At 40.0% G+C, this 13,408-nt stretch overlaps 1 protein-coding gene across 4 annotated transcripts in view; it reads right to left on the bottom strand.

Moving 5' to 3' along the window:
- Window positions 1-13,408, bottom strand: part of LOC144057359 (receptor-type tyrosine-protein phosphatase U) — a 222,660-nt gene that overhangs the window by 73,501 nt on the left and 135,751 nt on the right. For all 4 annotated transcript variants that reach the window (XM_077574819.1, XM_077574820.1, XM_077574821.1 and 1 more), the window contains exon 7: window positions 12,065-12,358. In XM_077574819.1, the coding sequence (XP_077430945.1) occupies window positions 12,065-12,358 (294 nt within the window). The remainder of the gene's footprint in view (window positions 1-12,064; window positions 12,359-13,408) is intronic.

Raw genomic sequence — 13,408 nt, 5'->3', positions numbered from 1 at the left:
TGGAAGATTTATACAAATTGGGGATGGACGGATAATCGTGCCGATTTTTTATGAATCCGAAGGCCGATAAAGCCAATATTTCACTGAGCTTGCGAACGTAGCGAATTTAGGGTTTTCATCAGGATTTATAATATGTTCACAGACATTTCAAACATATTCAGACAAGTTTTCACTGTCTACGAAGAACTTCTGAAACCTTTTACAAACCCTGATAAAAAAAAAATAAATTAGGTACATTCATATGCATTTGTCACTCAGTTTGATAAAGGGACATTTTCATTTATAGATTTATTTAAATTCCCTCTTTTTAAAATTTATGCTAACAATGGGAACTCCTACAGTTTTTATTTTGAAAAATAAAAAAATAATAATAATAAAATTAAGAAATTATGTTGCAATTAAGAAATTATGTTAAAATTTTAAAAAAAACTTTATTTACAGTAGAAGACTTTAGGGAACTGCTTATTTGCTTAATTTTTTATTTTGATTAACACATGCTGACCCTCGAAGCTCCCTGCAGTTTTTGTTATAATTTTTAAACAAAGCTGTAAATTCTTTACATGATTAAAATTAAAAGAAAAAAAAGAATTTTTTTTGTGTGTTTTTAATTTTTTTTTATTTTGACGCTCATATTTCCTCTTTTACTGCAAATGAATATTGGCTTAAAATATCAATTATTGGTCGACTTAACTACCGATAATTGGTATCTGCCTTGAAATACTCATATCGGTCTATCACTAATACAAATAGCATTCTGCACATAAGTTTATGTTATAACTGTGTTTTTGGTTGGGGGGTCATGGGGTCTTTTTATTGTTATGATGCTGATGTTGTCAGTTGCTATGTGACGTATGGTGATGATGATGATGATGATGATGTATTACCCACTCTTAGTTTCCCTAGTCACACTTATTTTGTAGTTGATATGCAGTTATTATGTCCCTTGTGATGATGTCAGTTGCTATGCAATCACTATGGCCCTGCATTAGTCACTAAGTCTGCCTAGTCATTCTTTATTCATCATATACAATTGTGCCTTGCCCTTTTGTCGGTACAAAAAAGGTTACTTAGTCGAGGTTCCTCTGAGCACGTTAAGGTTTTTTCCATGCAAGCTTTCCTTCATGCTCGCTGTGGTTACTTTGTATTTTTGAGTTTTGCATCCAGCCTGCTTCGAGGCCATCTGAATCCAGCCACGCTCTCTGTTGTTACTTTGTATTTTTGTATATAAAGACTCTCTTATTCCGCAACTCACATAAAGAAAAGAAAATAGGAGGTTTTATGTTTCGGCTAGCGATATGGAATATTGAGTTGATCATGAGAGTTCAAAGGTGCTGTTAAATTCACATTCCTCTGAAATTAGTGTTTATGTCACTCCAGGGCATTTAAAAAAAAAAAATTCAATCTGATCAGAGAAATGACCCCTTAAAATGTTTGGCCAAATAGGATTTGGGAAAGTTATTAATTTAAGTAAACAGATGTGTTTACCCCGTTACTATCAAAGTGCAGGCCAGAATCCACAAGCGAGCTTTGTTGCTTTCTGGGTTCAGGTTGGGGGTATGCAACCATCTGCGCACATACTGAACATCAGTGCTTTCCAGTGCCACTCTGGGAGTCTTTTGGATGTTCCCCTTCTAAAAGCGGTCATAGCACTAACTCAACAGTCAACTGTAGCTTGCTTGCAGCTCCCCCTTCAGCACAGCTCGAACTCATGTCACTTGTGCTAATTAAATGGACAGTGCGCAGCTTGGTGTGCTCTCAAACAAGCCCCGGTCTCAGTTTTGACTATTCCGTAGTCCTAGTTCGTTGCCCTGTGGTTTAATCCTCACGTCCCTCCAAAGAAATGTTAGGACTATGCAAGGTCGCTCACTCCTGCGAGACGTTTTTATTGCTGAGTCATCACATATTTTGAGAAGAAAGCAAGTTCATTCTGGTCATAGCTGGTGTTCATGTTGCCCCAGCTAAAAGAAAGACAACTCTCTTTTTCATGAATACTGAAAGATACACAGAGGCTCTTGTAGAGCGACGCACAGACGCCCCAGTGTTCAGGAGCGCATCCCAACGGAGGACTAAAGCCAAGGACATCCTCGCCATCAATGGGGGCATTCATCAGTTATTAACACAGTCGACGCCTTTTTTTGTCAAGCAACATAATGTATTGCACTGCCTTTTAATTATAATAAGACATGATCAGGAATGGACAGGGAGGCGGGGTCTGACAACAGTTTATTAAGCTAAGTCTTCAATTTTTTTGGACTGACTAGTGCATGGAACTTTAATAAGGTGGCAGGTGCATTATTACTAAGCAGTGGCTGCGGAAAGTTGTTGACTAATTTAATTTGAGAGATGCTCTCTAAGCACACTACATGCAAAATATTCCCTCTATTAATGCCCTAATATACATAACTCTCGTTTTATATTGCTGTGCCACTTCATCATCTCTTCACTTGCAATTTTGTGCACTACTACAAGACAGAAATAACAATGTATACCTCATTTGCATTTATTACTGTCTGCGGTTGTGATTATATTGAAGTAAAAATGCTCTGACACTTACAATCTCCACAGAGGGCCTCTGCACTCACTGGCCTTCTCTTTTCATTTGCTTAGAAAAATGACCAAAACATCGACTCCCAAACTCATGCAGACAAATGTAATGAATCCGGCGCACATGCAAAAGTAGTAGCACTTCATTGTTGAGAGCCGTGTAATTGATAGTCTGCACAGTCCGAGTCAAATAAAGAGAGGCCTTTAGATAAAAGCAGCCGCAAACAGGCCACAGTGTGCTCATTGTGGCTTTTCTCAAAGTGGACATCGTGCCAACCCTTGCCTCGTCTTATTTGTTGCTGTGCCACGGGCGGCCATTCGCTGACACCCTGCAGCCGCCCCAACAAGGCCGAAAGCCCAGGGCGCCGTGTTGATCCTAAGAGATCGGACGTGGGATTGGAAGTGACAGGTTCTGCTTTGTTGTCCCCCCCCCCCGAAAACTGTGACACGGGACAGTACATCGCAGCCAAGGAGGTGATTTGGACTGACTGCGTCAGATGTGAAAAAACAAACATATGAGGACATCCGTGCCTTGTGTTTCACTCGGTGTGCAAGAATTCAAAACATTCCAAAAGCGCACTTACACACAGTTAGGTCCAGAAGTATTTGGACAACGATGTTGAATGATTTGGGTTATGCTTTACCACAATGGATTTCAAATAAAACAAGATGAACTTTTGATTGAACTCCCAGCCATTTTCACTGAAGCAATCCCCTTTGATCCTGGCTGTTTTACTGAATTTTGACTGATTTTGCAAGGCTCACCGAATATTGCGTTCTATTGCTATAAAAAACATGGAACCTACAAAAAGAAAAATTATTTCATCAGAAAAAAAAGATTTTTCTATTTGTTTCCGTTTTGCAGCAATTAGCATTAGAATAGAGCTAAGTTTCATCATTCACCTGCTGGCCGTTTTTGTAATAACTACCATTGCTTCAAGCAGTCTCTTCAGTTCAAACGCTGCATCAAAGCCTTCTGTATGCTCTAGCATAAAAAACATTTATTTATTTTTTTACTTATAAATACGTCTTTGGGACCATGGTAATATTTAAAATAGAACGTATTTATACGTTTTTGGGAGCAAATGAGTTCAGATATGCCGAGGACCTTCTCTTTCAACAAATTGTGAGTTTTGTGCTTGGAGATGTTTTTTCAAGCATTCACTGCGGTTAATGCAATTGCCGCTTGTTTGTGGATCGTGCTACCTTCACTTTTGTCTTCTTTTTGTCTAGTAGAAAAAACATGATGTTGGGTTGAGATCAGGTCATTAAATTGGCCAATGACGAATTACATTTCTTTGTTTTTTGTGAAAAGATACTTTCACAGTATGTTTACAGCCATTAGCCATCCTCACCGTGAAGGACATATCTGATCACTTTGCAGCATTTGCCTGAATGTGTGTAGAGGTTACAGTATAGTCATAAACAAAGAGATGAAACCGTTTACCAATAAATCGTGCTAACATTTCTTATGTTTCGTATTATTGTTTCTAATGTCATGAAGTAAAGAAGGTAGTTGATTTTATAATTTTGGTAATGCAAATATCAATATTGCAATGTTTCCCGTGCATGTAAAAAAAAAAAACAGTGAGTAATTTTCTTTTCTTTTCTTTTTTTTTGAAATACAAAGTGCCTTGAGATAGAGGTTACCTGAGTTTATTGATTTGCACAAATTTGAGATGCCACATGGTGGCAGTGAACTCAACTGACAGCATTTTGGCAAACAGTGAACAATACTTAAAAAAAAAAAAAAAGAAGAAGTTTCTATCTGTTGAATACCAGCCTCTGTCGACGTTTACTGTCAAACTAAACATGAAACAAACAGAAATAAATATTGTTTATTTAAAATGTTAAAATGTTCAAAGAACTACCGAAAGATAGGCACTGCTCAGATCATATTGTTTTGCATATTATTGAAATTAATAGTGGGTTTTCAACTCATTCAAACCCAAAAACGTATAAATATGTTTTTTAATAATTTGTCCTGCACTCCCAAAAATGTATTTATACGTTTTTTATTTTTTTTTGTTAGAGTATACAGAAGGTTTTGATGTAGCTTCTAACCTGGAGAAGTCGCTTAAAGCGATAACTTCTATTACAAAACATGGCCAGCAGGTGGCAGCAGAGTATAAGAGATCAACCAGGGCTGTGTTGTGTTTTTAACAGGTTTGTGAATAATGATGAAACTTAGCTATATTCCAATGCTAATCGCTTAAAAACGGAAACATATACAAATATACTTTAGCGAAGGCGGTTGCTTCAGTGAAAATGCCTGAGAGTAAATGAGTTAAAAATGAATGAACATTGAAAAATCGAAAAACTCTACACACTGTCCATTTTTCCGATATCTGAAAACAAAAATTGGAGCAACACATGTAGACCAATCATTTCTTAGTCCTTACCATCATATTTGGGAAAGAGGACAGAGGTTTGTCCCATGCATATCATAATAATATACAGTCTGTAATGTACAGTATGTCCTTCAAACGTTGCATGTGCATAACTCTATTTACTGTGATTGATTCTTCTTCCTTGCGGTCAGCCCTTGCGCACTGCTAATATTCCTAATTTTAGCCCGGCTTCAATGTTGGCTCCCTCCGGCCAGACCAAGAGGTTCATGAGCGGGGGCTTTCAGGGGCGATTTCAGTGACCCAGAAGCAGGTGGAGGCCCATTACCGCGCAGTACTTTGGGGACCACCTGCAGTACAAATGTTCACCGATCCGCCGTGATTTACTTGAGGCGTTTCAGGCCGTGCTCATGCACTGTGCTGATAATTAAAGAAACGGCTCATCAAGCACACCTGGATGGCAGGTAGAGACCATGTTCACATTCACGGAGATTAGTTTTACAGTACCCGCCCCAGGAAGTGTATTGGTATGGTGGAGCCAGCTACCCAACATGATTGGAAGGGAGGGGAAGAGTCTGCATGGCCGTGGCAGATTAGTCACAGTGGCGAGACATGGCTACCGGAGCTTCAAAAATGCGCTTTCCTCCAAACAGTGCTCAAAAGATCCCTTACGCTCACCAGATAATTTCCAGCTCACCATAACAGCCCCACCATCAATTTTCTCATGCTTAAATCTAATCAGGTCAACAGCAAGGGGGCGATGAGGATTGGGAGATCGTATCTGGGGTCAGCAGGGGTACCGTAGACCAGATGGTTGAGACGGTGGAGCTCTGAGGAGATGGTGATTATAGTCTGCAGGAAGGTCAAAAAGGTGAGTTGCACCAGGTGGAGAAGTTTGCCATTTTTACATCTCACTGGAATGTCAATGACTGCAGCGCATCAGCGCACACAGGCATCAAACTGTGAAGGCCGATCAAACTCCGAGATTACAGTAGCACTAAAGAAGTTTTCAAGCTTAATAAAATATTTTCATAACTCTTCTGATGAAACATCGACTTAAAACTAGTTGAATGGTACCTTTGCCATGGCCTGAGGGGCTCTGTGTCATTTCTACTGGCACTAAGCAACTTTGAGGAGGATGGTAGGAACACTGCCACACAAAAAAACTACAAATGTGCCGACTGCCTTATGGCATACGTCACCGCCCCCTTTCCTCATTCGTTACAAAAATGGAAGTCAACTTGAATGTCGATGCACAATTACTGCTTTCCTGGCAGAAGCTGCAAAACAACTGAAAAGTTTTGTCTGATAAGACAAAAAGGAAAAAGGGATAAAAGGACAGTCAAGGATCAACATTTGCCCGGATTTCACTTACTTACTTACTGAGCTAAAAAAACGACGCAATGTGCTTGTCCTCATGGGAAATGTGGTCTTCCTTCAGGCCTAACAACACCGCTTATTTCCATATGGCGCTTTCATAATCAATGTAAACAAAAAAATCCTTAGTGTTGCTTTAATCTACTACGCATAGAGAAACAATTGTCCTGGGACCAAGTCTGAAAAAGCAGCAGTGTCAAAACATGGAAAGAATTTCCAAAGAGCTTCCATGCTGTTTAACAGTAGAAATAATAGTAGTAAGTAATAGCACTGTTGAACATTTGTTTGTTGAGACATAATCACAAATGTTATACGTCATCCCGTTGACTGAATCTCAAAATGTGGAGCGTCGTGGCTCATTGGTAGAGTGGTCATCTCCCAACCCAAAAGTTCAATCCCTGACCCTTAAGTTGTGAACATGGTCAAATGTCATCTCGCTCTCTGTCAAGTGCCCTAAATAGTGCTATTTGGAAGTGATTTATTTTATTTTATTTATTCAAAGGGACCGTCAACCTTAAACAATTCTTGACAATAATATGTTATATGTGACCTCACTTGTCTAAACATGACATTCTGATTAATATTACATTTGTGAAATATGAGTTATGAAGCAAAATCCAGCCGTTTTCATCCATCTCAGGGGGCGGCCATTTTGCCACTTGCTGTCGATGGAAGGGCTCAGGCAACAACCAATCACAGCTTAGCTTTAGAAAACAGATGAGATGTGATTGGTCGTTGCTTGAGCCCTGAGCATCTGTGATGTCATCTTCAGTCGACAGCAAGTGGCAAAATGGCCGCCCCACCCCCGAGATGGATAAAAATGGCTGTATTTTGCTGCTTAACTCATATTTCATATTCATATAACCAGAATACCATATTTAGACTAGTTGGGCTGCATAGAACATAGTATTGTCAATAGATTTTTTTTGGGGTTGAATTGCACTTTAACCTTTATAGGGAAGTTCAAGACATAGTAGCAAGTGAAGAAGAAAAAAAGTCAGGACAAATATATATATATATATATATATGTCACCTAGTCTGGTGTGCATCCAAGTTCCCATTTTATCAGTGAGCAGCAAACCCCATATTACTTATCCCACATGGTTGAACAAACCAATGCCACAGTCACTGAAATGTAAATGCTCATTAAAAGAGTTTAATGACTTTCACAAACACCGACACCAGCAACTATGAAGCCTTTATTGCTTCACCTTCCTCACATTCACTGTGCACATTAAATGTCACAAAGAGAAAATAACTTCACCCACACAGTCCATCACACAGGCTTCCTCTCCTCCCCTTTGCCCCCCCCAACCCCCCATCCAGTTTGGGGCTGCTATTAACTTCCTTGCTGCTATTGTTGTTTACCGTGTTCCATGTTTTGAGTGCTGGAGATGTGCACGGGTGTTGAAAGGGGTGAGAAAGGGTTGTGAGTTCAATCACGCTTGCTGATGAATGAGGTTGTTTTTGGCTGTGGGGACAGAAGGGTGGCTTTAATATGTCATTGGGGAGGGGGTCCGGTGTGCTCCACTGGAGCACAGTAGAGAGATTTGTGAGGGATGGTGTGTGGCAGGAAGAGACTGTTGGGCACAGGAAGAGTGATGACCATGAATGACATGCCGAGTGCCTGTGGGCTACACAGATCTCTCCATTTAATGCGTGTCTGCCGCATACAGATACAGGCAGGGGAACTGTCTTCATCTGTGTGTACGTTGACATTAGCATTGCACGCTATGCTAGCTTCAAGCACGGCGGTGGACCGCTGTTCATCTCCCTGGGTGCTTTGTGTCTACACTGACAGATGACAAGGGAGGACAGATGTTGGCAGGCGCGGCAAAAATGTTCATTTTGAGTTAAACCCAACAAGGGACAACCCAATTAATTTCGCAATACAATAATTAATTATTCAGAATATGAGGCAGCGCAGTGAGCTAGTGGATAATATGTCTGACAACAGCTCCCAGGTTCGAATCTCCATGCAGTACATACATAAAGGAAATAAGATTTGGTCCATACCCCACAGCACTTTGGCAATCTTCATCACAGAGAACAGCTGCTCGCATAAATATGTGCTAACAAAGACACAGAGCTCATCTCAAGTCTCTTACTGGCAACATTCCGAGCTCCTCGTTCCTCAAAATATCGGAAGCAGCCTGGATGTTGTTCTCACGACGCCATATTAAGGAGCATCTCAATTTTCTCGAGGCCCGAGCTCATCTGCGATGGACCAAACTCAAGTGGAAATGTGTGCTGCGGTCTGACGAGTCCACATTTTAACTCATTTGCTCCCAAAAACGTTAAATATGTTCTATTTTAAATGTTTTAAGTGTCCCAAAGACGCATTTATACGTTTTTTAAAGTTTTTTTTATGCTAGAGCATACAGAAGGCTTTGATGCAGCCTCTCAACTGCAAGGAACGGTTGAAGAGTTGGCAGTTATTAAACAAATGGCCAGAAGGTGGCAGCAGAGCAAAATAGATCGACCAGGGCCATGTTGCAAAAAAGCTCATTTACTCACAGTTCTTAATAGAATTGTGAATAATGATGAAACTTAGCTATGTTCTAACGCTAATTGCTGCAAAACAGAAACAGATAGAAATATAACTTTTTTTCCTGATGAAAGAATCTTTCTTTTGGTAGGTTCCATGTTTTTATAGCAACAGAAAAAAAATATTTGGTGGACCTTGCAAAATCAGTCAAAATCCAGTAAAACAGCCGGGAGTGAAGGGGGTTGTTATAATGAAAATGGCTGCGAGTGAACGAGTTAACGTGTTTTTGGAAATCATGGATGTTGTGTCCTTTACGCCAAAGAGGAAAATAACTATCCAGATTGTTAGCGCAAAGTTCAAAAGCCAGCATATGTGATGGATGCGCGTGTGTTAGTACCCAATTTTACATTATACAGGTATTTTAAAGGGACAGTAACGTGAAAAATCAACTTTTTGGAGCTTTTAGCCAAGTCAAAAGGCTAATTCCTCACCAAAATTATCACTGAAGCGGTGTTTTCCTCCATTCGTCATTCTGCTCTCTAAGCACCGGCCCCTCCCAACCCGAGAAAACTCACTCACTATGACATCATCAGGTGCGGCCCCACCTCCGCACCACCTATGCGGACTAAACACACATCTACTTTCTCTGAAACCTCCATGCTTGCAGGATACTGATAAAAGTAGCCTTTGTCAGTAAACATTCTGTCCAAATGAATTCAAAGCAATCAATTATCTTTCACATTTGCAAGGCCAAAGTGCAATGACAGTTGGCCGTCTTAAATTCCCAGAAAGCATCTGTGGCTGACACTTTTTTACTCAAACAAAATGGATGAATGGTGTAGTGGTTAAGTGCGCTCACCTTGTAAGCAGAAGGTGTTTTTTTTCCTCCTCCCCCTCTATACCTAAATACCTATTTTTCATACAATAATTGCATCGCGAAGGTGTCAAAGGTAAGATTGAATCATTTTATGCCTATAGCTAACTGTTGGAAGGGTTTGAAATACCGTGATACATTCCCTTTAAGTGAACATGACTACATATGGCCGAATGTCCAATCAACTATAGGTTTGTAAAATGTACTTTGAAGCATTAGGGAGTCAGTGGACAAAGATAAGTTTTTGCAGCAGTGTTTAAAATGTTTAATTAGTTCAACATATTCCAATTACAAGGCAAAGAAAGTTCTTCAAATGTTGCAAGTGTAAACCTGGCTTGATTCCTGATGGTCACCACTCCTGCTTTGACTTAAAAAAAAATTTTTTTTTAAATCCATGTCCTTCATAAAATAGCAAAGGTGCCTGCTTTAGGCAAGCTCATATAGTCAGCCAGCTCTTATCTTTCAAATAAGCGTCAAATCGATATGACCGTGCTGCGAGGAGAAAGTCGCACTATTCTGCGCTTTCAGATCTGGAAGTTAAGAGAACGCCAGTAATAGCAAATGTAGCCTTTCTAAGGAGATAAGTGTGTCACAGTGGCTGAGTCCCAACTTGTCAATCACTTACACTCTGATTGAATTTTACCCGACAGTCACAATATAGCACTGTAATTTTAGATATCGGCTGCTGCTGTTGAGCATCTTGGCTTTGATCATCAAGAATCACTCAAAATCAAAATCAAGCATCTTTCATGAAATAACAGATCCTGCAAAGTAGTTATACTTAATGCAAATAAGCCTTTTTCCTTTTTCTTTTCTAACCAATTTCTGAGTTGTCAAGTTTAGTTTGAGTTGTGGGCAAGTGTGCTGCAGAGTAAAAGGTGGGCATGTGTTTAGGTAAAGGTAAATTCCACTGATTGGGTGAGATTTTGACTTCTCAAACAGCTCTGATTCATTTCTGGTAACTCGGAAATTTTGTCGTGTGCAACCATGAGCTTGCAAAGCTGAGCTATGACTATAATTCTTAAGATAAGTTGACAAAGCATTATTAATGGCACAAACGGAGACTATTCATAGAGAGTAATGTTAATACATGGTGCACTATAGGGCAAAATTATATCAATAAGCTCAGTATGTTGTGTTTTACACACAATTGAAGCAAAAAAAAATAGTAATAAAAAAATTTATGCCCCACCCCCGGGAATAAGAACACATTACGCGACCGACCCCACCCTACCCCAACTCTCCGCTGTATATCATTTGTCTATAAAATTGTTGTAAGTACACCTTTGCAGAGGAGCTAATAATCCTTGCGCCTTTAGACAAAGAGAGCGCCACTGCCACCTACTGTAGTGGATGTGCAAATACACTTTATTCTAGTACAGCAAATAAATAAATATATAAATAAATAAACAATATGTTCCCTGGAGTCATACACGCCTCCCTGGCATTGTATCACCCTCCTATTTGAGAAGGACAACCTTAAGGGGAGATTTTTATTACCAATCGGGGTGTGCAAAAAAAATCAATTCTCATAAGAATTTTAATCGATTTTAAATGTCACAAAATATATTTTATTGAAATTATTTTTGCCCTTGTTTGTGTGTGCCTTTATTGGGAGAGCTGTTCATGTTGTACACAATTTGGCCACTTAGGGGCAGTGTGGTTCCGAGCGTTCTGACACACTGTAAAGTTGTAGTCACATTAGAGAGTAGAAAGAAAAAGTCACAATCAAGTTATTCCAATAAAAGTTTGTTTTTTTTAAGCATAGGAAGAGCACATGGCGGCGAGTAAAGCTACGATGCTTCTCTGTATACATTCCTGAGGGATTTTATATGAATAGCCGTTCTTTTGAGTGATAAAAGTGCCGCGAGTAGCGCGTTAATTAGCACTAGCGAGTCAGACTGGAGTAGAGCTTGTTGATTCTTTGCACATCTATAAATTGAAGCAGAAATAATTGTCAATCAAATCGTTCTGAATCGAAGACAAAAAATTGGAATCGAATCGAATCATTAGACAGTCAAAGATTCCCACCACTAACCAACGTTAGCTTGAAATTACAACTACACAATTCACAACATTTTTTACGTCAATGAGTCATGGTCCAGATATATGGTTATCTACACAAAATTCAAGATGACATACAAATCAAATTCAATTGTTGTTTGATACCCTTGCCATAGTCAAAGTGAAAGTGGGCTTGGAAGCCAATAACACATGCATGAAGGTCTGTGGTGGATGTTTGTGTTTTGAGCACACACTATATCAGCCGCAGCAGCTGTCAAGAACAATCGCAATCTAGTTTAGTATTTACACGTAAAAGTGAACTGATATGCTGTAGAAATGCCGGTGTGTGTCATTGTTACACGCCCCTGCACTTTCATTCCGCGATCACGGAGGCGTGACTTCAATTTTGAAGACGCTATGAGAACTCACCTGCACACTTGGTCTTGCTCACTAGCGGAGGTCCGGGAGGGCCCGTGCCTCCTTCCCCCGGCCGCGTCAACAGCACGCTGATGTGGTATTCCGTGTCGGGATCCAGGTGCCACAGCTTGTAGGTGACCATGTTGACTCCGTGCACCTCAGACCATGGAGACTGGCTGGCACGATACTCAATCTCTTTCCTAATAATGGGCCCGTCTCCAAGGATAGAATTGGTGTTGAGCTGGATGATTAGGTAAGTGGAGCCAGCACGCAGCAGCTGAGGTGGCGCGATAGGGGATGGTGGTACTATTAGGGAATAGTAAAAAAAAAAAAAAAAAAAAAAATTTAAAAGTCTTATATTGGTAAAGGCTAATTGAGCTCATCAATTGCATAAAAACAGAGCCCACTGAGAATTAAATGGGTCCTGAGAGACTGAAGAGAGCAGGTCAGACCGCGTTCAAATAGCAGATTAGTCACACCGATTAACAAAGCATCCACAACCTTGCATACATTAAGCAGAACGGAGCGTGAAAAACAAAAACAAAAAAAAAAACACGTGCGCTCACAATCAAACAATTTTTGCCACAGAAAAATTAGGCGCCCTTCATCCGTTTCACGATGAAAGAGGAAGGAGACTCTCCTTACTGTCAGTTGAGATTGCCAACTGGGGATTAATTTCAAGCCCAACGGTCAGTTACTCGCACTTCTAAGACGCTGAACAATTACATGGGCAACGGTGTAAAGGAAAGGAAGGGAGAGCGCGAAAGGAATGAGGACAAAGCACAAGAAAAGATCACAGTTAGATGTGTGGCTGTGACTAATCTGTCATTCCAGCAGAGGCGCCGCTGTCTTTTGAGGGCCCTCACTTAACAGGATTTATACATTGGTAGAGCACCCCACTTCTACTCTGATGCTTGCCTTTAAAGCTGCAGCTTCTCGTCTTTAAGGCGGCAATAACGTAACCAAAGTGAAAGACCAAATTTCACCCACAGACAGTGGCATGTGAAGAAGGGGGAAATTGTGTGGTACAAATTTATTTCCAGAAAAACAAACCCCCTTTCTACTACACAGGAAATTACCTAAAAAAAAAAACAATCCTACACTTGTACAATTGGACCACTACTTGACCAGTATGTTGGATCCAGGTTCTGGGTTCAAATCTTTGTTGAGAGATCAATTCTATTATTTTTTTTTTCAATAGACTACTTCAGGGTTTCTGCATGTATTAGCAAATTTACTTTCATGCTTTTTAAAGTCTTTTTTTTTCTGGAGAGCTCAGTATTGTTCATTCAGTAATTTTAAATTCATTTTTAATGCAACTTAAATCCAATTTGATGCCCACGAGTCATATACAGT

Source organism: Vanacampus margaritifer, chromosome 9 (assembly GCF_051991255.1).
Source record: "Vanacampus margaritifer isolate UIUO_Vmar chromosome 9, RoL_Vmar_1.0, whole genome shotgun sequence".
NCBI classification, from domain to species: Eukaryota; Metazoa; Chordata; class Actinopteri; order Syngnathiformes; family Syngnathidae; genus Vanacampus; species Vanacampus margaritifer.
This window is presented reverse-complemented; position numbering and strand designations above follow the sequence as displayed.